This window comes from Giraffa tippelskirchi, chromosome 11, assembly GCF_054371585.1.
Source record: "Giraffa tippelskirchi isolate mGirTip1 chromosome 11, T2T-mGirTip1v1.2.pri, whole genome shotgun sequence".
Taxonomy (NCBI): domain Eukaryota; kingdom Metazoa; phylum Chordata; class Mammalia; order Artiodactyla; family Giraffidae; genus Giraffa; species Giraffa tippelskirchi.
In genome coordinates, this window is record NC_137285.1 from 121,137,265 (window position 1) to 121,160,098 (window position 22,834).

The window sequence follows — 22,834 nt, forward strand, 5'->3', positions numbered from 1 at the left end:
ATGGGCTAAGTTCTGAACAAATATGGGATCAGTGAATAAAATGGAGATAGAAATTTCTTTCTGTGTTACAGAAGTGCTCAATTTCCAGTATTGGTTGGATAAGAACCACTGGGACACTTGCACACAGACACACACACACACACACACACACACACACACACATAACGTGTTTATAGTGACTATAGATTATAGAGACATTTGTTTAGGAAGAATAAAATTAAAATCTCTTGTTTTCTTAATAGAGAAAAAAATCCATTGTATATATGTGTATGTATTTATGTAACTGTGTATGTGTTATGTTTCTGTTTTACTGCTGTATAATAAACATATATTGGAGGAGGGCATGGCAACCCACTCCAGTATTCTTGCCTGGAGAATCCCACAGACAGAGAAACCTGGTGGGCTACAGTCCATGGGGTCACAAAGAGTCAGACATGACTAAGCGTAGCACAGCACAGCTATTTAAAACTAAACTCTCAAGGCATTGTGGATTCTATTATCATTATTATTTGATGTTGAAATAAAGAACTTCCTTCACAAATCAAAAAGGTCATAATTTAAGTTGACTGATGACCATAATCTGACTCTGAACCACTCAATACCATTTTATTTTCAAAAAAATTATTTTCCATTTTAAATCATACTAAGTTATATTATTCAATCATGCCCCTAAAATAATTTATTTAGTGGAAAAGGGCACAGATATTATGAGGAAAAAAAAAGAAAAAAAAGCTCTAGTAACTGTATGGAATGCTGCTTTGAGGTCTCTAGCCCAGTTTTCTTGGTGAGTAGATTAGTCCCTGTTGGGCATCCCTTTAAATATGGTATAGATGTATGTCCAACTTAGTCTATAAGCACTAAAATGAGGCTAACAAAATTTCTATTATATCTTATCTCCTTTGTATCAAGGAAAGAATAGGTTAAAAAAAAACTATATGAGAGAAGTTCCAAAAATATTCTCTAGTGTATAAGTCATAAAAACTCTATTCTGCCTATGCTAGGGATTTTGGAGCTAGAAATTCTAGAAGAAATAATTTCTGACATGTCATTGTGTGGAAGAAATATATAAACTTTAAAAAATTGTGAATCACTATGCTGTACAACTGAAACTTAAATAATATGGTAAATCAAATATATTTCAATTAAAAAAAATCCAAGAAGGTAAGAGAAATAAAAATTATACACTTAGTAAAATTTTCTAAAAAAATTATGGCTCAGATATTAAACATTACTTTCCTTGTTGTGGGGCGTTTGAATGGTAGACAGATAGATGAAGCAGAGAAGAATCTGGGGTTTCTTTTCGAAGTCAATCTTTATCGTTTTTCCTGGGTCATACACTTACATCATATGGCAAGTTCTGAAAATAAATCTCGTTTTGTGAAGTTAAAACAACTCATGATTGTTTGAGGATGACAGTGGTGGTGAAAGTTGCAATGTTAATAGTGATGCCAACTGGAGAGGCAGTATTTGTATGGTTGAGTACAAATACTGGAGACAAACCAGTATTGAAGCTCATCTGGATCACATATTATCTGTGTTACTCTAAACAATTTACTTAATTCTATATATCTCATAAAATTGTTACAAAGATTAAATGAGTTTCTACAAAAATAATTTAGAACAAAACCTGGCACTTTTTAGGACTCAATGTATTAATTATAATTATATTAGTAACATGTATCATTACAGAAAGTGATTTCTAGCTTAGATCAATCCCCATTGTAAAGTTTTGTCTAATCATTCAATTGCCTTTAATATTTATGTTTCTGTGGACACCATTAATGTTTGTCGACTGTACTATTCGTTTTGTGTTATAAGATTTGCTGCCCCATTCCTGATCTTATACTTTCCCCCCAGTACACACATCTATCATATTCTTGATGATAACGTTGATGATGTTGATGACACCATGGATGACAGTCTATGACTACAATAAGAATCAGATTTTAAAACCAAATGTCGAAGTCACATTTTGATGTGGTGAAACATGCGAATGATGGCGTGGCGGATCTCCTTTGTCTTGGCGCTATAAATGAGAGGGTTGAGCACAGGAGGCACAAAGAGGTAGATATTGGACAAAAGGACATGTATGTAGCGTGGGGCATGCTTCCCAAAGCGGTGCACTGTGGAAACCCCAATCATTGGTACATAAAATGCGAGTACAGCCAAGATATGTGACACACATGTGTTGAGAGCTTTGAGGCGTTCCTCACGGGAGGCAATGGCCATGACTGAGTGCAGAATGAGCACATAGGAGAGGAAGATAAATAACAAGTCCATGCCAAATGTGGATATAAGAACAAAGAATCCATAGATGCTGTTGATAGTGATATCAGCACAGGCCAGCTTCATCATGTCTGGGTGGAGGCAGTAGGAGTGGGAAAGGACATTGGACCTGCAGATAGGAAGCCTCTTGAAAAGAAAGGGAAGAGGAAAGAGGGTGATGAAGCTCCGAGCAGTCACAGCTAAACCCATTCCAGCGATGACTTCATTAGTGAGCACAGTGGCATAGCGCAAGGGATCACAAATGGCCACATAGCGGTCAAAGCTCATGGCCAGCAGAATGCCTGACTCCATCATGGAGAAGGAATGAATGAGGAACATCTGGATTAGACAGGCATCAAAATCAATGGTGCGGGCATTGAGGCAGAAGGTTCTGAGCACAGTAGGCAGTGTGGCCATGGACATGGCCATGTCACTGAAAGACAGCATGGACAGGAAGTAGTACATGGGCTGATGCAGGCTGGGCTCCACTCTCACAGCCTGCAGGATCACTGTGTTGCCCCCAAGAGCCACAGCATACATCACACAGAGGGGTCCCGCTAGCCAGAACTGAGAGCTCTCCAGCCCAGGGATCCCAGTCAGAAGGAAAAAGGCAGGGTGAGTGATATTGAACAACCCCATGGCAGGAAGAAACCAGAGAGCTTTTCAGGGTCAGAATTCCTGATTTAGCGATTTCTGAGAGCTGCACTTACTGGAAGAGGAGGAACTAGGGAGTAAAAGACAGAGCAGATGGTGTCTACACAGTTTAAACTGATGCATTCATGAAATCACTTGTTTTGAGAAAATACAGGCAAACTTCTTCTCTTCATACTTTATGATCATCAAGTCATAGGCTGGGCTACTATTTCTCTCTGTTTTATGGAATAAGAAAGATATTGACAAATGTTTAAATATATCAATTAGTTTGCTATGTTTATATCAAATCTATATAGTTTTATACACAATTTTCATGTTCTTTAAGAGAATCACTGAATGAAATTATGTTAACCACAATTCATAGATAGTTATTATAAAAGAACAGTGAGGGTTTGAGTTATCAGTAGCTTTTTGAAGTATTTACATTGTCCCTTGAAAATGCTGTTTAATTCAGATATGTCACTGAGTAATGAAAGCACTCCCCAGAGCTAGTTTGAACTATAATGTGTGTTTGCTGAGAGAGAGGAAGAGGCAGTGGGACCTGGATGAAAATGATTGCCTCTTTACAGGAGGCAGAATTGCTGCAAAAGATCAACAAAGAAACCGTTTATTTTGCAAAGGCACCAAGCAGTTCCTGTTTTTGGAAAAATAATGAATTCTTCCCTAAATCTGCTACAGGTACTGTGTCATTCAGTCTTTGGGAAAGCATTGTTCCAAACAGAAATTTTCCACACGCTTAGTCATATATACTCTCAAAATATGCTTATTCTCATAGACACATTCCTGTACTTTCAAAACAGTCTCATAGTGGATCTCATTCATACTCTTTATAACACCTCTCTTTCTCTCACCAACTTACTCTTATTATACTAATATATTTTTAATACTCCCTCTTGATCTTTATTTTTAATGCACATACCCTCTCAGGCTCATTCTCTCAGTCCATGTTGACATACATGCAGTATTAATACCTGAAAAACATTCAGGTGTATATGTAGATTTGTGTACTCAAACAACAAATGCTTTGACCTACCTGCTCATATACTCCTTCTTACCCACTGCTGTTCACCCACTAATCCACCTAGAGTCTCTTTTTACCCTCATGCATTGCATTTACTCACATTTTTTCTTACAGTAGCATTTATGTATTACTTATTCAATTCCTAGAGGCTATTCCATAACTACTTCTCTGTAACAGTAATTATTTTTTTTTATTTGTCTTTATTCTCATGTTTTTGAAACTCTTCCAGGTTTATTATTTCATGATGGATGAAGAAAGAAAGTTAGAAACCTTTTCACCTGGTGGACATGTTTCAGGCTTCTAAGGCATCCTCCTTTGGGGGAGGAGCTCCAGAAATATGTGCCACTATTTTCCCTTTCCCTTCCGCTCTAACCTCTAACAAAGCAAGGCCAGAATGTAATGGCAGTGTCCTTTCTGATGGGAATGGAGGAGAAAGGGAGCTCTAGGTACCTGAAAGCCACAGAGATGCTGGGATAGTTTGTAATGCAGTATTAACACCTTGGGAAAAACTCCTGAATTTTCTCTGGCAGGCTAGAATTCAGACCTTCCTGAGGTTCCCAGGAAGTTAGGGGCCACTTCTCTGTGTGATTGGTTATATCCCTCTGGTCTTAGGGGTCAGTTCATGCATGCCCATCTCCCCTTCAGAACTGTGATTCCTTGGGATATGGGACTGATTAAACTCTCCATATCTTTTTTCTGTCCTATGACTATAATTCTCATGCTTCTTATGCAGCCATATAGAAGGTAATCAGAAAAAAAAAAAGTCAAGAACTTAGTTAATGTAAAGAAAGAAAAGGAGAAAAGAAAACAAGCTTATTTTGTGCAGGGCAGAGACAAAGCCATTCTGGGTCTGGCTGTCCTAGCTTTAGTGTTTATGGGAAAAAGGCTTCCTGACCGTCCCAGATCCCATTGTTTACTATATCCAGCAACCGTTGAATTTGTGGGTGGTGTAAATGCAAGTGAAGACAAAAAATGTAGTGAGGGAAAAACCAATATTTATGGAGCATATGCTATGTGCCAGATACTCTGCAAGGAAATTTGCAACTATTTACTCATTAATTCTTGACAGAAGTAGAAACTAAGGCTCATTGATGATGATGGACCAGGGAAGCCTGATGTGCTACTCCATGGGGTCTCAAGGAATTGGACATGACTGAGTGACTGAACTGACTGACTGAAGTCTCAGTGAGGTGAGCTTGCCTCACAGAGTATGCAAAGTGAAGTCACTCAGTCGTATCCAACTCTTTGTGACCCCATGGATTGTAGCCTACCAGGCTTCTTCATCCATGGGATTTTTCAGGCAAGAGTACTGGAGTGGGTTACCATTTCCTTCTCCAGGGGATCTTCCTGATCCAGGGATCGAACCCAGGTCTCCTGCACTGTGGGTAAACGCTTTACCCTCTGAAGCACCAGGGAAGCCCCAAAATATTTTTATATTAAGGTCAATTTTGTGGGGAAATATCATTGATGTAGACTATAGAGTCTATATTATTCTTGAAGTGAAAGTCAAAGTCGTTCAGTCGTGTCCGACTCTTTGTGACCCCATGGACTTGGTCCATGGAATTCTCCAGGCCAGAATACTGGAGTGGGTAGCCTTTCTCTTCTCCAGAGGATCTTCTCAACCCAGGGATCGAACCCAGGTCTCCCACATTGCAGGCAGATTCTTTACCAGCTGAGCCACAAGGGAAGCCCCAGAGTATGCAAGTAGCTGACAAAACCTCAAGTAAAGATATGTAAGACTCTAATATATGTACTTTGCATATAAGTTAAAAAGCAGGGTGACAATATACAGCCTTGGTGTACTCCTTGATGTGCTTGTGTATATTGTCACCCTGCTTATTTCCTTGTATGCAAAATGCCAGGCTGGATGAAGTGAAAGCTGGAATCAAGATTGCCAGGAGAAATATCAATAACCTCAGATATGCAGATGACACCATCCTTATAGCAGAAAGCAAAGAGGAACTAAAGAGCCTCTTGATGAAAGTGAAAGAGGAAAGTGAAAAAGCTGGCTTAAAACTCAACATTCAAAAAATGAAGATCAGGGCATCTGGTCCCATCACTTCATAGCAAATAGATGGGGAAACAGTGACAGACTTTATTTTCTTGGGCTCCAAAATCACTGCAGATGGTGACTGCAGCCATGAAATTAAGAGATGCTTGCTCCTTGGAAGAAAAGCTATGACCAACCTAGACAGCACATTAAAAAGCAGAGACATTGCTTTGCAGACAAAAGTCAGTCTAGTCAAAGTTGTGGTTTTCCAAGTAGTCATGTTTTGATGTGAGAAAGTCAAAGTGAAAGTCGCCCAGTCGTGACCGACTCTTTGTGACCCCATGGACTATACAGTCCATGGAATTCTCCTGGCCAGAACACTGGAGTGGGTAGCCTTTCCCTTCTCCAGGGGATCTTCCCAACCCAGGGATTGAACCCAGGTCTCCCGCATTACAGGTGGATTCTTTACCAACTGACCCACAAGGAAAGCCCAAGAATACTGGATGGGACTATAAAGAAAGCTGAGCACTGGAGAATTAATGCTTTTGAACTGTGATGTTGGATAAGACTCTTGAGAGTCCCTTCAACTGCAAGGAGAGCCAACCAGTCAGTCCTAAAGGAAATCAGTCCTGAATATTCATTGGAAGGACTGATGTTGAAGCTGAAACTCCAGTACTTTGGCCACCTGATGTGAAGAATTGATTCATTGTAAAAGACCCTGATGCTGAGAAAGATTGAAAGCAGGAGAAGGAGACAAGAGAGGATGAGGTGGTTGGTTGGCATCACTGACTCAATGGACACGAGTTTGAGCGAGGTCTGGGAGTTGATGAACAGGGAGCCCTGGCATGCTATAGTCCATGGGGTCACAAAGAGTCACGCACGACTGAGCGACTAAATTGAACTGAATATTGCACTGATGCCTTTGAGGCATTATGAAGTGTTGGGGAGGAAATTGGAAAGGAAAATGGAGGTACATATTTCTGGGTGGAGATTTTTCAGATAACCTTGAAGAGGGAGAGAGAGTTTCAAAAGGCAGATTCATGTGAGACAGTGATGAAAACAAACAAACAAACACACCCTGTATTCAATGCTGGACTCAATTTCTTCTGCTCTTGGAACCCAGAACCTTTTCTTCAACTGAAGACTTACAGGAACCAGAATGGTTTAAGGAAACAGGTCTTGGGCTGAGCATCAGGAGTCCTGTGATTTTTACTGTGCTCTGGCATGCCCTGGCTGTGTGAGACTGAGAAAAATTTCTTTTTCTCTCTAGACCTCTGTGTCTTCTTCTTTATATCAATTTTTGTGGACATTTTAAAGTATCCTTTATGGCTCCGTTGTTCTGATGGGGTTGGAGAGCTGTATAGAGAGTCTTATAAAGACCATAATTTTTCATCTGTGTGATGGATTATAACACTTTAGAAATGCTTGTCTATTCATGGCTCATCTAAAGTTTACCATTAACTGATTTTTCTTACTCTTTTAATCTCCTTGGTGATTTTACATATTGTTTCTCAGAATTCATAAGATGAAAGCAAAGTTAGACCATGTGTGCTGGCTCAGCTGTTATCTGAGTTGCAGAATTGGTAGTGACCACTTTGTCCCTGTTTTTCTGAACCTTTCTTGTTCACTGAGTCTTGTTTTCCTTCCTCAGCTTGCAACAATGTTAGTGAATCATGCAATATTAATCCCAAGGAAACTGCCTTCGGAAAGCAACAATATAGAGAACTACAGTGAATCACCCAGAGTTACACAATCAGTTAGAGGCGGTGCCAGGACAAGAACCTCAAGTCCAGGGATATTTCCACCTGCTCTGCTCACCCAGCTAAGAAGCTACCATCTGATAATCTCCCCTCAGTCTCTCCCTCTTCTCCTCACCCTGTCCCTTTCCCAGTTTTATCCTTTCTTGGGGGCAGAGTTAAATCCCTTCAGGACAGTCAGCTAGCTCACCCCTTTGTTGTTGTGTTAGTCAATCAGTCATGTCTGACTCTTTGCAACCCCATGGACTTGTAGCCCACCAGGCTCCTCTGTTCATGGGATTCTTCAGGCAAGAATACTGGAGTAAGTAGCCATTCCCTTCTCCAGGGTATTTTTCCGACCCAGAGATGGAACCCGGGTCTCCCCCTTACTTGGGTTCAGAACTCACCAGAAGACAGGCAGATGAGAGACACCCACAGAACAACATATTCTTCTATCTGCTAAAGTGCATTCATGTTTGCCTCTTTTATATCTCGTTCTAAGCCCCGAGAGAGAGCAGTGATGCTGACTTTTTGTCTGAAAGCTCATCAGGAAGATTTTATTCTCTTGAGGTCTTTAAAAGACTACTGAGAATAAAGCATATACTCTTTTAGCTGAAAAATAACTCGATAGTCTGCTGGACTGATTCTTACCCAATGCAAGACACCATCCACTGATGGCTGGATAGGCATGTAAGACAGGAGCTCATGACCCTCTAAAAAATTCCAGAATTATGTAATATGTTGACCAAGCTCAAGAAAGAAGGTATAATAAAAAATGATTAAGATCATTTTTCTATTCCTCTTAAATATATTGAAAATGCTAGTTCTTCCTTTACTCCTAGATGAAAAATAAGTTCCTTAATATTTCTGATCACCTTCAGATGATAAAATTTCCTCGGGTGAGTATCTGGAAAACCCAGACTCAGGTATAGCTTCCCTATAGCTCAGGTGGTAAAGAATCTGCCTTCAATGTGGGAGACTGGGGTTCAATGCCTGGGTGGGGAAGAGCCCCTAAAAAACAGAATGGTTACCCATCCAGCATCTTGCCTGGAAAAATTCATGGACAGAGGAGCCTAGTGGGCTACAGTCCATGGGCTCACAAAGAGTCAGACACCACTGAGTGAATAACACTTAGACTCATGAAATAGTCGAATCTTCCAGTGTTCAGAACTACAGTCTTTTATTTTCTGCTATCCTTCCCTTGCTAACAACGGCACTTGACTTCTCACCCAGAAAGGAGCCAGAAGGGAAAGGGCAAGAGTCATAATTCATTATGATTCAGTTAGCTGACACCATGTTTCCTAGGTCTGTTAAATATTTAAAGCTGATCTTTCATTGAGTTCTTTCATTAATTATTTGAAGACATTTCTCTCCATATTTTACCTCTCCACTTGACTTTGGTCTTGAAGAGAGAGCAGTGAGCCAGTCTTGAATCTTAGTTCCCTGCCTAGGAATTCGACCTGGGTGGCCTGGATGAAAACCAGGTATCCTAGCTGCTAGTCCACTGGCGGCTAGAGACTAGAAACAAAGATTCCCTGGCTCTTGCCTCTTGTAAGAAATGAATTTCTCAAGGAAGCAAAGGCTGCAAAAATAAGTACAAAGTTTATTATCAGAGATACAGCATAACACGAGGGAGAGCACACAGAGACATAGTTTGCTTATTTAAAATAAAATCAAGCCAAAAATACACACCCAGAGAGAAAGGATGCGAGTGTCCTCCATAATGAGGAAGAGCGCAGTAAGAGGTGATTTAAATCACATAGAGCAGTTCTCCCCAGTCTTTGTTTGAAAATGAAAGTGTTAATCGCTCAGTCATGTCCAACTCTCTGTGACCCCATGAACTGTAGTCCACCAGACTCCTCTGTCCATGGAATTCTCCAGGCAAGAATGCTGGAATGGGTAGCCATTCCCTTCTCCAGGGGTTCTTCCTGACCCAGGGATTGAACCTGGGTCTCCTGCACTGCAGGAAGATTTTTTACCACCTGAGCCACCAGGGAAGCCCAGTCTTAGTCTATCTTTGCCCAATTATCTTGTTTTCTTTTTCACACCTGTCCTGCCCCAGGACCCTCCCCAATATGCTTGTGAAACTTTTTCCTCTGATGGATTCCACCACAGAGACCTGTGGGGGTCTTGGCAACACATATCATGGGGCAGCAACCCCTCCTTTCTGTGCCTGTGCTGTCAGGGAAGTTTCCTTGATCTCAGGAAACTTCTGCATGTTATCTCTTTACTCCAGCAAAGCTCAGCTTTTGCCACTAGCTTCGTCCTTAGAATCTCTGAGGGAAAACAAAGCTTCAATTGTACTCCAATTGACAAACACCAGTTGTCCAGCCCAGGGGTCCATCTATTTCCTACATCAATTTTAACTAATATATTTTTATATTATTGCTTTTGGCTCCAACCACAACCCAGATCCCCTTTACATTCTTCTGGTCAGGATCCTCAACCACACTATGCCAGCTCTCTCTAACATGTGGCCACCCAGGAAATGGGCAGCCTTCCTGTGTGAAACAAATGTCCTACCTCAAAACAGCAATAGTCTCCTACTCAATCCTGCTATCAGAACAGGAAGGTAACTTTCATTGCTCCATTTAAATTTCCAGGGGTAATAAGGGACTGGTCTGCTGTGTCTCTTTCTCCCCACAACTCAGGGGACCTGTGATTTCTGAGTAGTAACTTTGAGGAAACTCTCCTTTCATCCTAGGACAGTGGGATGCCCCTCTGCATTGCTTTCTCTTGTAGGAGGGGTGGGGGATGGGAGACTTAGCTCTTTCCAATGGATCCCTTCAGAAACCTTTATTTAAATCCTCTAATTCATAACTCTTTTAAACCTTTGATTAGGGCAGAGTTTCTTTATCTCCACAGTCTTAACAGTTGGATACAAACGTGCTGATCTGAGTTCTGAATAAGTAAGGCATCACTGAACAAAATAGTGATAGTAATTTCTTTCAGTGTTTGAAAGTACTCACTTTCCAGCTCTTGCTTGGTTAGGGACCTATGGGGCATGCGCAGGTGTGTACACACACAGCCTGTTTATAGTGACCATAGATTATAGAGACATTTGTTGAGAAGGTTGAAAATGATAAGCCCTTATATTCTTAATAGAGAAAAAAATAATCCATTATATATGAGTATGTATGTAAATTTGTATATGTATTTCTTTGTTTTAATTTTGCTGTTGTTTAGTCACTGAGTCGTGTCTGACTCTTATGACCCCATGGACTATAGCCCACCAGGCTTCTCTGTCCATGGGATTTTCCAGGCAAGAATACTGGAGTGAGTTGCCATTTCATTCACCAATGTATATGTATTATTTCTGACTAATAAATATTGACCAATTTCCTAATTATCAGACTTGTGGGGAGAAAGAAGTGTTTTTTTCTGAGATAAGATGTATTTGTTTAAGCTATTAAAATAAGTATTTAAGTAACCTACTGATGTCTAAGTAAATTATAAGACCCTGATGCTGTGAGAGACTGAGGGCAGGAGAAGGGGGCAGCAGACGATGAGACTGTTGGATGGCATAACCCACTGAAAGGACACAAGTTTGAGCAAATTCTAGCAGATTGTGAAGGACAGGGAGGCCTGGCGTGCTGCAGTCCATGGGGTCACAAAGAGCTGGACATAACTTAGCAACTGAACAATGACCAGCAAATCTTTTTCTAAAGTCCACATTTAAGCAATATCATGTGATAGTTATCTTTCTCTGTCTGGCATACCTCAAGAAGTTGTAATGTTAATAGTGATGTCAGTTAGAGAGGCAGTATTTGCAGTAGTTGGGTACAAACACGAGACAGACTAGTATTGAATCTCACCTGAATCACACATTATGTGAGTTACTCTGAGCAATTTATTTCATTTCCTATACTTCATAAGATTGTTAGAAAGATTAAATGAATTAATGCAAAAATTGTTTAGAACTGAATCTGGCACTTTTAGGAAACAGATACTACAATTATTATTATATTAGTAATATTTATTATTATAGAAAATTATTCTTAGCTTGATCTTCCTCAGCAAAGTTTTGTCTAATCACTCAATTGACTCTAATAGTTATCTTTCTATGAATGAAATTGATTTTTGTTAGATGTATTGTTATACATTTGTTCTGTGCTATAAGTTTTGAATCTCCATTCCTGATCTTTTACTTTTCCCCCCAGTAAATCTACCTTTGTGATGATAATTATGATTAGGATAACAACATCAACAATGATGATGATAATGACACTGTGGATGATAGTCTAGGACTACAATGATCATTATATTTTAAAGCCAAAAGTGGAAGTCACATTTTGATGTGGTGAAACATGTTTACAATGGCTTGGCGTATCTCCTTTGTCTTGGCGCTATAAATGAGAGGGTTGAGCACAGGAGGCACAAAGAGGTAGACATTGGACAAAAGGACATGTATGAATCCTGGCACATTTTTCCCAAAGCGGTGCACCATGGAGACCCCAATCATTGGTACATAAAATGCGAGTACAGCCAAGATATGTGATACACATGTGTTGAGAGCTTTGAGGCGTTCTTCATAGGAGGCAATGGCCATGACTGAGTGCAGAATGAGCACATAGGAGAGGAAGATAAATAACAAGTCCATGCCAAATGTAGAAATAAGAACAAAGAGTCCATAGACGATATTGATTGTGATATCAGCACAAGCCAGCTTCATCATGTCTGGGTGGAGGCAGTAGGAGTGGGAAAGGACATTGGACCTGCAGATAGGAAGCCTCTGGATGAGGAAGGGAAGAGGAAAGAGGGTGATGAAGCTCCGAGCAGTCACAGCTAAACCCATTCCAGCGATGACTTCATTAGTGAGCACAGTGGCATAGCGCAAGGGATCACAAATGGCCACATAGCGGTCAAAGCTCATGGCCAGCAGAATGCCTGACTCCATCATGGAGAAGGAATGAATGAGGAACATCTGGATTAGACAGGCATCAAAATCAATGGTGCGGGCATTGAGGCAGAAGGTTCTGAGCACAGTAGGCAGTGTGGCCATGGACATGGCCATGTCACTGAAAGACAGCATGGACAGGAAGTAGTACATGGGCTGATGCAGGCTGGGCTCCACTCTCACAGCCTGCAGGATCACTGTGTTGCCCCCAAGAGCCACAGCATACATCACACAGAGGGGTCCCGCTAGCCAGAATTGAGAGCTCTCCAGACCAGGGATCCCAGTCAGAAGGAAAAAGGCAGGGTGAGTAATATTGAACAACCCCATGGCAGGAAGAAACCAGAGAGCTTTTCAGGGTCAGACCTTTAGATTCAGCGATTTCTGAGAGCTGCACTTACTGGAAGAGGAGGAACCAGGGAGTAAAAGACAGAGCAGATGGTGTCTCCACAGTTTAAACTGATTAATTCATGAAATCACTTGTTTTGAGAAAATACAGGCAAACTTCTTTTCTTCATACTTTATGATCATCAAGTCATAGGCTGGGCTACATATTCCCTCTGTTTTATGAAAGAAGGACAATATTGACAAATGCTCAGATGTGTCAATTAGTTACAAAGAAAATGTTCACACTATGGTATCTACAATTTTAATCACATCTTTGAATGGAAATAGGTTAATTAAACTTCATAGAGAACTATTACAAAAGGACATTGGGAGTTTGACTCATCAGTAACTGTACAAGTATTTAAATTTTCCCTTCACAGTGTTGTTTGATTCAGACATGTCACTAATTAATGATAGCATACCCCAGAGCTAGTCTGAATTATGATATATATTTGGTTAGGGAGGAGAAAGGGCAGTGGGACTTTGATGAAACTGACTGTCAGTGGGTATCAGCTTTTTACTGACAGAGTTGCTGCAAAAAAGCAACAAAGAAACCTTTTATTTGTGCAAAGGTTCCTGTCTGGGGAAAGTTGTTCCTGTCTGGGGAAAAATTATGAATTCTCCTCTAAATCAGGTATAGGTATACCAACATTCAGGTTGTCTAAAGACCATAGTTTTTTCTTTATTTTTTAATTGGAATATAGCTGATGTAAGGACCATAGTTGTAAATCTATGTCATAGTCATCCATGTTTAGATATGCTCATCTATTTATGGCTACAGTTTATGACTAACTGATTTCTTTTTCTCTGGGGGACTTTTGTATACTTTTTTATATATCCTGAGAACTTTTATATATCTTTTTCTCAGAATTAGTAAAATGAGAACAAAGTTAGATCGTGTGTGCTGGCTCAGCTGTTGCGGAATTGGTAGTGACCACTTCGCTCCTATTTCTCTGAACCTTTCTTGTGCCCAAGTCCTGCTTTCCTTCCTCAAATGGCAACAACGTTAGTGAATCGTGGAAACATTGATCTCAAGGAATCTGACTCTGGAAAGTGACAATCTAGAGAAGGAGGGTGAATGGCTTAGAGTTACACAAGCAGTTAGTGGCTGTTCCAGGCTTAGAACCCCAAAGCCAAGGACAGTCCTACTTATTCGGTTCACTCAGCTAAGACTCTGCCATCTGATAACCCCCATTCAGTCTCTCTCTCTTCTTCACCCTACCCTTTTCCCAGTTTAACCCTTTCTTGGGGAAGGGTTAAACTTTTTCAGGACAGTCAACTAGTTCACCCCTACTGGGTTTCAGAACTCACCAGAGGACAGACTGATGAGAGACATGCATGGAACAACACATTCTTCTATCTGCTCAAGTGCATTCACGCCTGCCTGTTTTATATCTCACTCTAAGCCCCAGGAGGAGAGCAGTGGTGCTGACTTTGTGCCTGAAAACTCGTTAGGGAGATTTAATTCTCTTGAGGACTTTCAGGACTACTGACAACAAGCACTTTTAGCTGAAAAAGAACTCTGCAATCTACCACACCAGTTCTCTCCCCAGTGCAAGACACTGATTGGTGAAGGCTGGGCAGGCATGTAAGACAGGAGCTCATTATCTTTAAAGAAATCCCAGAATTACGTGACATGTTGACCTAGCCCAACAAATAAGGTATAATCAGAAAATAACTAAGTTTTCTTATCCTGCTGAATTTTTTGAAAATGCTTAGTTCTTTTTTAAAATTAATTTTTATTGGACTATGATTGATTTACAATGTCATGTTAGTTTCTATTGCACAGGAAAGTGAATCAGTTATACATATATATATAGCCTCTTCTTTGGATTTCCTTCCCATTTAGGTCACCACAGAGCACTGAGTAGGGGTCCCTGAGCTATACAGTAGGCTCCCATTAGTTATCTATTTTATACAAAGTATCAATAGTTCTTTGCCTTCACCTTTGTAGAACCACATATTCTTCTGATCAGAACCGACAACAGCACCATGACAACTCTTTCTAACATGTGGCCACCCAGGAAATGGTTAACCTTCTTGTGCATAACTAATGCCCTACCTCAGATAGTCTTCTATTTAATCCTGCTATCTAAGAGCGAGATGACTTTTATCACACCACTTACATTTTCAAGTGTAATAAGAAACCAGTCTGCTATGTCTCTTTTCCCCTACAACTCAGAGGACGCATGCTCCTGAGTAGAATCCTTGAGGAAACTCTCTTTTTATTCAAGAACAGTGGGGTGTACCTCCATATCCCTTTCTCTTGCATGTAGGATGTGGGATGGGAGACAGCTCTTTCCAATGATTCTCTCCAGAAATCTTTATTTAGATCCTCCAATTCATAACTCTTTTACACCTTTGATTAGGGCAGAGTTTCTCAACCTCAGCAGTGTTCACAATTTCTTCTGAATAATTCTTTGTTGTGATGTGATGTCTTGTGCTTTGTAAGAATTCTAGCAGTGTCACTGGTCTTTACCTAATTGATGCTCTACCCCCATTATGACAATAAAAAATGCCACCAGGCATTGACAAGTGTGCCATGCAGTACAAAAGAACCTTTGGTTGAGAACCACTGAATTTTGAAAAGGAGTGTATAAGTCAGCTAAATGGTTCTATGAAAATCAACATTTCCCATGGGTGTTTATTAAAAATATAATAGCCATTATCTTCACATATCAACCAGTTTAAGATACATAGGATCCATTTTAAAATTTTGTTTCATGTACAAAGCATCTCAAACTCTTAGCACATTCGAATTTCTCATCTCAAAAGTGTGGTCTGTGCATGAATTAAGAAAGAATTTCCAGACACGGGGCAGAATGAGAGGTGAATAGAGTTTATTAGAGAGAGAGATGCTGTTAGAATAGTGGGCCGGCTCAAAGGAAAGCGGACCCCTTTCAAGGGCTACTAGCCAATCTTTATAGCCTCAAGACAAAATTCCTGCAGGAACAGTGGCATTAGGTGATTGGTTAGGATGCTATAGGGTGGATAGTTTACCTAATATTGGGTCAGAGAGTTGGCTGGGGTAATTCAGGGGGCTTGCTAACAGTTGCTGTGGGTCTTGGTCAGTTCTGGAGAATTTTGTCCTGTGACTTTGGTAAAGGGTTCCACATCTGTGGCTTTAGTACAAGGTTCCACATCTGTGGCCTTAGTACAAGGTTCCCCACCTGTGACCTTGGTGAAGGGCTCAACAATAATGGCATTTTCTGAGCTGCAATTTGGTATTTGTTTATACAAGACTGTTCATTGAACCTCTTTCCAATGATCTCTCTGCTCAAATCCTTATTACATTTCTTTCTTTCTTTCTTTTTTAACTGAACCTCTTGCAGATTCTCAAACAAATATGCCATTTCATGACCTTGTGCTTCTATATTTGGTCTTCATCATTTCCTCTGCTGGGAAGTTTTGCCACCTAAAACATTTCCTAGTGAATCCTACAGCTGTAAGAATCTTACCTGGTTATTTAATAATTTTCCAAATCTCTCGTGCTTTTTTTTTGATTGTTTGTGAACTTGACATTTCCCTATTTCTGGTTTTATCAAATGCTACTGAAACTTTACATAAATCATGCACTTTGTATATTACTCATTACATTATCCTCAATACCTAGCTCAGTGCCTGGGGCTTTTTTGACCCTTAGAAAGAATGAATGGCAACCCACTCCAGTACTCTTGCCTGGAGAATCCCATGGACGGAGGAGCCTAGTAGGCTGCAGTCCATGGAGTCGCTAAGAGTTGGAAACGACTCAGCGACTTCACTTTCACTTTTCACTTTCATGCACTGGAGAAGGAAATGGCAACCCACTCCAGTGTTCTTGCCTGGATAATCCCAGGGATGGGGGAGCCTGGTGGGCTGCCGTCTCTGGGGTCGCACAGAGTCGGACACGACTGAAGTGACTTAGCAGCAGCAGAAAGAATGAATAGAGAAAATTATTTTCAGCTTCATAGTCACAGAAACCATGTCTTTGTATGAGTCTGGCTTGACTTCACATGATATAGGCATTTAGAAATTGATTTTGGAATGCAGTCAGTCCATGACAGTGTACATAATCATAGAAATGGCTAAAGGTTTTCTCACAAATAAGTAGTTTTAACATGTAGGCTAAGATAGAGTCATCCACATTCAGTGCCATTCATGAGTTTTCACAATTTCTCTAAAAAGAAGTTGAGGGAAATTTCTAAGATGAGGAAATAATATGGAATGCACAACTAACCATTTTCAGGATATTAAGTGGTACTTGGCTTCTTTTAACCCAGAATTTGGCTCTTCTTCTGGTACCAGTTATTTCCTCCCAAATATTGCCTACCTCTTAACCTTACCAGGAATGTTTTAGGTATTGTCAATAAATTGATTCACAATTTCCTCAGACTATCATTACAAAACTCAATATGGGGACTGTAAAAAAGGAAGGAGTCTGGTTACTCTTATTTTCCCACAGTATATATTGGGTACTCAATTTATTTGTTAAATTATAAAATTAATGAATAAATAAATTAGCCAAATACCATTTTTAAGTAGCAAGTATATGCTTAGACTTGATTAAATTTTCAGATTATGATGTATGAATCCTGTGTCTATATTAGTCATCAATTGATATGTAACAAACTACCTAAAAAACCCCTCAGTAGCTTAATACTTATTATCTCATTAAGTTATGAACTTTGTGTCTTATTTATGAAGGACCAGTGATTGGTTCGGTTGAGTGGTTCCAGCTAAGATTCTCTCATGAGGTTGCAGTCAAACTGCTGGTTAGGGCTGCACTTCATGAAGAATTGACTAGGTCTGGAGGACCCTCTTCCAAGTTAACATGGGTGTTGGCAGGAGGCTTCAGTACCTGGTTGCTTAACTCTCTCCACAGGACTGTCTGTGATACACCTTCCTCCAGAATGAGACAAGATGGATGGTGCAACCTTTCATCTCTAATCTGAAAGATGGATGATACGATGTTACACCTCCTCATTCAAAAAAACAAAAATCTGGTCTTTGTTTCACATGTGATCATTTACTTCTTATTTTATTACTTATAAGTGTCCCTAAGTCCACCCATACATAATGGGACAATATTGCACAGGGGAATGCCTACCTGTATACTGCTTCCCAGGTGGCTCAGCAGGTAAAGAATCTGCCTGCAATGGTGGAGCCACAGAAGACATGGATTTGATCCCTGTCTGAGTTGGGAAAATCTCCTGGAGGAGGAAATGACAACCCACTCCAATATTCTTGCCTGGATAATCCCATGGACAGAGGAGCCTGGTGGGCTACAGTTCATGGGGGTCACAAATAGTTGTACATGACTGAACACGCACACATGCATGCATATCTGTAGCTGGGGATCTTTGGGGGCAGGAGAAAATTAATGTTAAAGCATGCGTTGATGATTATAAGAATAATTAAGAATACACCTTCTCAAGTGCACATGGAACATTTTCCAAGATAGACCACATCTTGGCTCATAAATCAAACCTTGGTAAATTGAATAAAATTGAAATCATATCAAGCATCTTCTCTGACCACAATGCTATGAGACTAGATATCAATTACAAGAAAAAAAGCTGTAAGAAACACAACCACATGGAGATTAAACAACGTGTTTCTAAATAACCAACAGGTTACTGAAGAAATAAAAATGGAAATAAAAAAAATTCTAGAGACAAATGACAATGAAAACATGACAACTCAAAACCTTTGAGGTGCAGCAAAAGCATTTCTAAGAGGGAAGTTTATAGCAATAAAATCCTACCTCAAGAAACAAGAAAAACATTGAATAGACAGCCTAACTTTACACCTAAAACAACTGGAAAAAGAAGAACAAAAACTCCCCAAAGTTATTAGAAAGAAAGAAATCATAAAGATCCAAGCAGAAATAAATGAAAAAGAAATGAAAGAAACAATAATAAAGATTAATAAAACTAATAAAAGCTGGTTCTTTGAGAAGATAAACAAAATTGACCTTTAGCCAGACTCATCAAGAAAAAAAGAAAAATCAAATCAACAAAATTAGAAACAAAAATGAGAGGTTACAACAGACAATGCAGAAATACAAAGGAATATAAGAGATTATTATGAAGAGCTATATGGCAATAAAATAGATAACCTGGAAGAAATGGACTGATTCTTAGGAAAGTTCAATCTTCCAAGACTGAACCAGGAATAAATAGAAATTATGAAGAACCCAATTACAAGCACTGAAATTGAAGCTGTGATAAAAAATCTCCCAGAAAAGAAAAGCCCAGGATCAGATGGCTTCACAGGAGAATTCTATCAAACATTTAGCAAAGAACTAATGCCTATCCTTCTAAAACTCTTTCAAAAAACTGAGTGGAAGAAACACTTACAAACTCATTCTACGAGGCCATCATCACCCTGTTATCAAAACCGGATAAAGACAGCACAAAAAAAGAAAACTACATGCCAATATTACTGATAAACATAGATGCAAAAATCCTCAACAAAATTTTAGCAAACAGAGTTCAGCAATGCATCAAAAAGCTCATACACCATGATCAAGTTGGGTTTATTCCAGGGATGCAAAGATTCTTCAATACATGCAAATCAATCAATGTGATACACCATGTTAACAAATTGAAACATAAACCTCATATGATAATCTCAAAAGATATAGAAAAAGCCTTTGACAAAATTCAGCAAACATTTATGATTAAAACTCTTCAAAAAATGGGCATAGAAGAAACCTACCTCAACATAGTAAAGACCATATATGATAAGCCTACAGCAAACATTATTCTCAATGGTGAAAAACTGAAAGCATTCCCCCTAAGATCAGAATCAATACAAGGGTGTCCACTTTTGCCACTATTATTCAACATAGTTCTGGAAGACCTAAATACAGCAATCAGAGAAGAAAAGGAAATAAAAGGAATCCAGATTAGAAAAGAAGAAGAAGTAAAGCTCTCACTGTTTGGAGATGACATGATACGTGGAAAATAGTATCAGAAAATTATTAGAGCTAATCAGTGAATTTCACAAAGTTCCAGGATACAAAATCAGTATACAGAAATCACTTGCATTTCTATATACTAACAATGAACAATCAGAAAGAGAAATTAAGCAATCAATCCCATTCACCATTACAACAAAAAGAATTAAATATCTAGGAATAAACTTACCTAAGGAGACAGAGAAAAAACTGTATACAGAAAATTATAAAACACTAATGAAAGAAATCAAAGACAACATAAATAGATGGAGAGATATTCCATGTTCCTGGGTATGAAGAATCAATGTTGTGAAAATGACTATACTACCAAACACAATCTACAGATTCAATGTGATCCCTATCAAATTACCAATGGCATTTTTCACAGAACTAGAACAAAAATTTTCACAGTTCATATGGAAACACAGAAGACCTCAAATAGCCAAAGCAGTCTCAAGAAATAATAATGGAGCTAGAGGAATCAACCTCCCTGACTTCAGATTATACTACAAAGCTACAGTCATCAAGCCCATATGGTACTGGCACAAAAACAGAAATGTAGACAAATGGAACAAGATAGAAAGCCCAGAAATAAACCCATGCACCTATGGGTACTTTATTTTTGCTTTTTAATATGCTGTCTAGGTTGGTCATAGCTTTTCTTCCAAGGAGCAAGCGTCTTTTAGTTTCATGGCTGCAGTCACCATCTGCAGTGATTTTGGAGCCCAATAAAATAAAGTCTGTCAATGTTTCCATTGTTTACCCATGTATTTTCCATGAAGTGATGATACTGGATGCCATGATTTGCTGACATTAGAGTCTAGGATATCCTTCAAGTAATAAATGGAGCCCTGTGATATGGAGAAGAACCACAGAGAGTGAAAGGTGACTCCTTGGTATAGCATAGAAGCAGAATTCATCCACTCACCGCAGTCTTGTTATATCACTAGAATTGTAAAATATATGATCTCTTATGGACTTTTACCTTCACAGTGAGAACGATGTAAGGTATCAAGTCACTGTAGTCTGTGAAAAATCACAATTGGACTTAGTTTTCAGAAATAGTGTTTCTATTATATATAATAATCTTCTCTCTCAAAGCCAGATAACCAGATTATCTTGGAGTTATTTCAAAATTGGCACACATTCAAAACATATCCTATAACCTGACTCAAGTAGAATTGATGATTCTTTATTCATAACATTGTTCATTTCTGCCATGAAAGCAGCAATCATAGTGTTATAGCTGTTCCTATGTGGTTCTGTAGCCTTGAATGCAGAGAAAGCAGTGTAAGGGAAGAATCAGATACCCCTAGGATGGAGCACAGGTATGACCTGGAGTGCTGATTTGTTCACCATAAGTGGCTGACCTTGGGATAAAACGAGCTGCAGCTGAGAAATTTTATTCTTGTCTTTAATCATATGAAAAGGTATCAGTTATGTTAAGAGAAGGCAATGGCACCCCACTCCAGTACTCTTGCCTGGAAAATTCCATGGACAGAGGAGCCTGGTAGGCTGCAGTCCATGGGGTCGCAAAGAGTCGGACACGACTGAGCGACTTCACTTTCACTTTTCACTTTCATGCATTGGAGAAGGAAATGGCAACCCACTCCAGTGTTCTTGCCTGGAGAATCCCAGGGATGGGGGAGCCTGGTGGGCTGCCGTCTATGGGGTCACACAGAGTCGGACACGACTGAAGTGACTTAGCAGCAGCAGCAGCAGCAGCAGCAATTATGTGAACTACATAAAATTGATCTCATATTTATATAGAAGAAGTTCAGGGTTTGTTTAAAATAGGTCTTGAGATCATTTGTATCAGATTGAATTTTCACTGCAGTTGAATGGGGTTTGTGCTTGCTGAAGAATGGTCTATGTCCAGCACAGTCTGTGTGTGTGTGTGTGTGTGTGTGTGTGTGTGTGTGCGTGTGCGTGCGTGTATGCGCACAGATGTGTGATCAGTGACTAGAGCATTGGAGAATTGTAGGAACATATTTGGTTCTATCTGTTTGTATATACATGGACCTAAAAGAGGCAATGCAAATGTTAGTAAATAAATGGCTGAATGAGCCTAAGGGTGTATCTGTGGGGAGGAAGGGTCTCAGAATGTCTATGGTGCATTTTTGTAGGCATAAGTAGGTGTGAATTCCTTGACCAAGGAAGGATTAACATAGTAAAGGATAACATAGTAACAGATATAGATAGAGACATTAGCGCCGTTGAGGCTGAGAAGCTTCTCCTGGGAACAATCCTCCTATGGCCAGTCCATCACTCATTGACACCACCCTCCCCATTATTTTCACTCTCCCTCCTCCCATCACAAACAAACAAGCTTAGTGGTTTGATATATTTATGAGTCACAGAAGACTGGGCTGATGCTGCTTAGCCTGCGGGATCCACAGACCACTGCCTCCAGCTACAGGGAAGAGTTATCTGCTATCCAGTGAGTGCCACCTCCTTCAGATTGCTCATCAGGGGTCCTTATTGAGAACTTATCCCAAACTTTAACACTCTTACTGTGACTCCAGGCAGACTCAGACCCTCATACTCTCTAGACATTAGATAACTAGCTTCTCTTCCAAAGCCCGTGATTACAAACCCTGATGCCAGTTGCCATCTGAATGAAAATCCTAGTACCAAACCACACATGTTTAATTAAGGGACTGATTCATAAAATGTAGGTTTTGTTTTGATGGTATCCATATTTTTCCCCCTGCAATTTGAATTATTGTGTCCTATACCTAACTCTTGGGTGTGCAGCTGGTGAAAATCAAGAACCAAAAGAACTGAAGTCATTGAACAATGAAGTCTTCAATTTTAGATGGATTTTCATTATTGAGTATGCCATGGGAACATAATTGATTAGGATATTACTGTGAGTCTGTTAATGCATTTATAGCACATGTGTACTTATATGTATACCTTCAGGTGGGTATAAACATGGGAGGAT

General features: G+C 39.7%; 2 protein-coding genes across 2 annotated transcripts; both read right to left on the reverse strand.

Moving 5' to 3' along the window:
* Nucleotides 1–1,965: 1,965 nt before the first annotated feature.
* LOC145525695 (olfactory receptor 51I2) lies at nucleotides 1,966–2,904 on the reverse strand. Its single transcript, XM_081539219.1, has one exon. The coding sequence runs from the start codon at nucleotides 2,902–2,904 to the stop codon at nucleotides 1,966–1,968; it is 939 nt and encodes a 312-aa protein (XP_081395345.1).
* Nucleotides 2,905–11,951: 9,047 nt separating this feature from the next.
* Nucleotides 11,952–12,890, reverse strand: LOC145525693 (olfactory receptor 51I2-like). Its single transcript, XM_081539217.1, has one exon. It carries the CDS (start codon nucleotides 12,888–12,890, stop codon nucleotides 11,952–11,954), a length of 939 nt encoding a protein of 312 aa, XP_081395343.1.
* Nucleotides 12,891–22,834: the final 9,944 nt, after the last annotated feature.

What these genes read in the sequence shown, in the direction of transcription:
- LOC145525695 (XM_081539219.1), bottom strand. Translation starts at nt 2,904, where the DNA reads ATGGGGTTGTTCAATATCACTCACCCTGCCTTTTTCCTTCTGACTGGG.
- LOC145525693 (XM_081539217.1), bottom strand. Translation starts at nt 12,890, where the DNA reads ATGGGGTTGTTCAATATTACTCACCCTGCCTTTTTCCTTCTGACTGGG.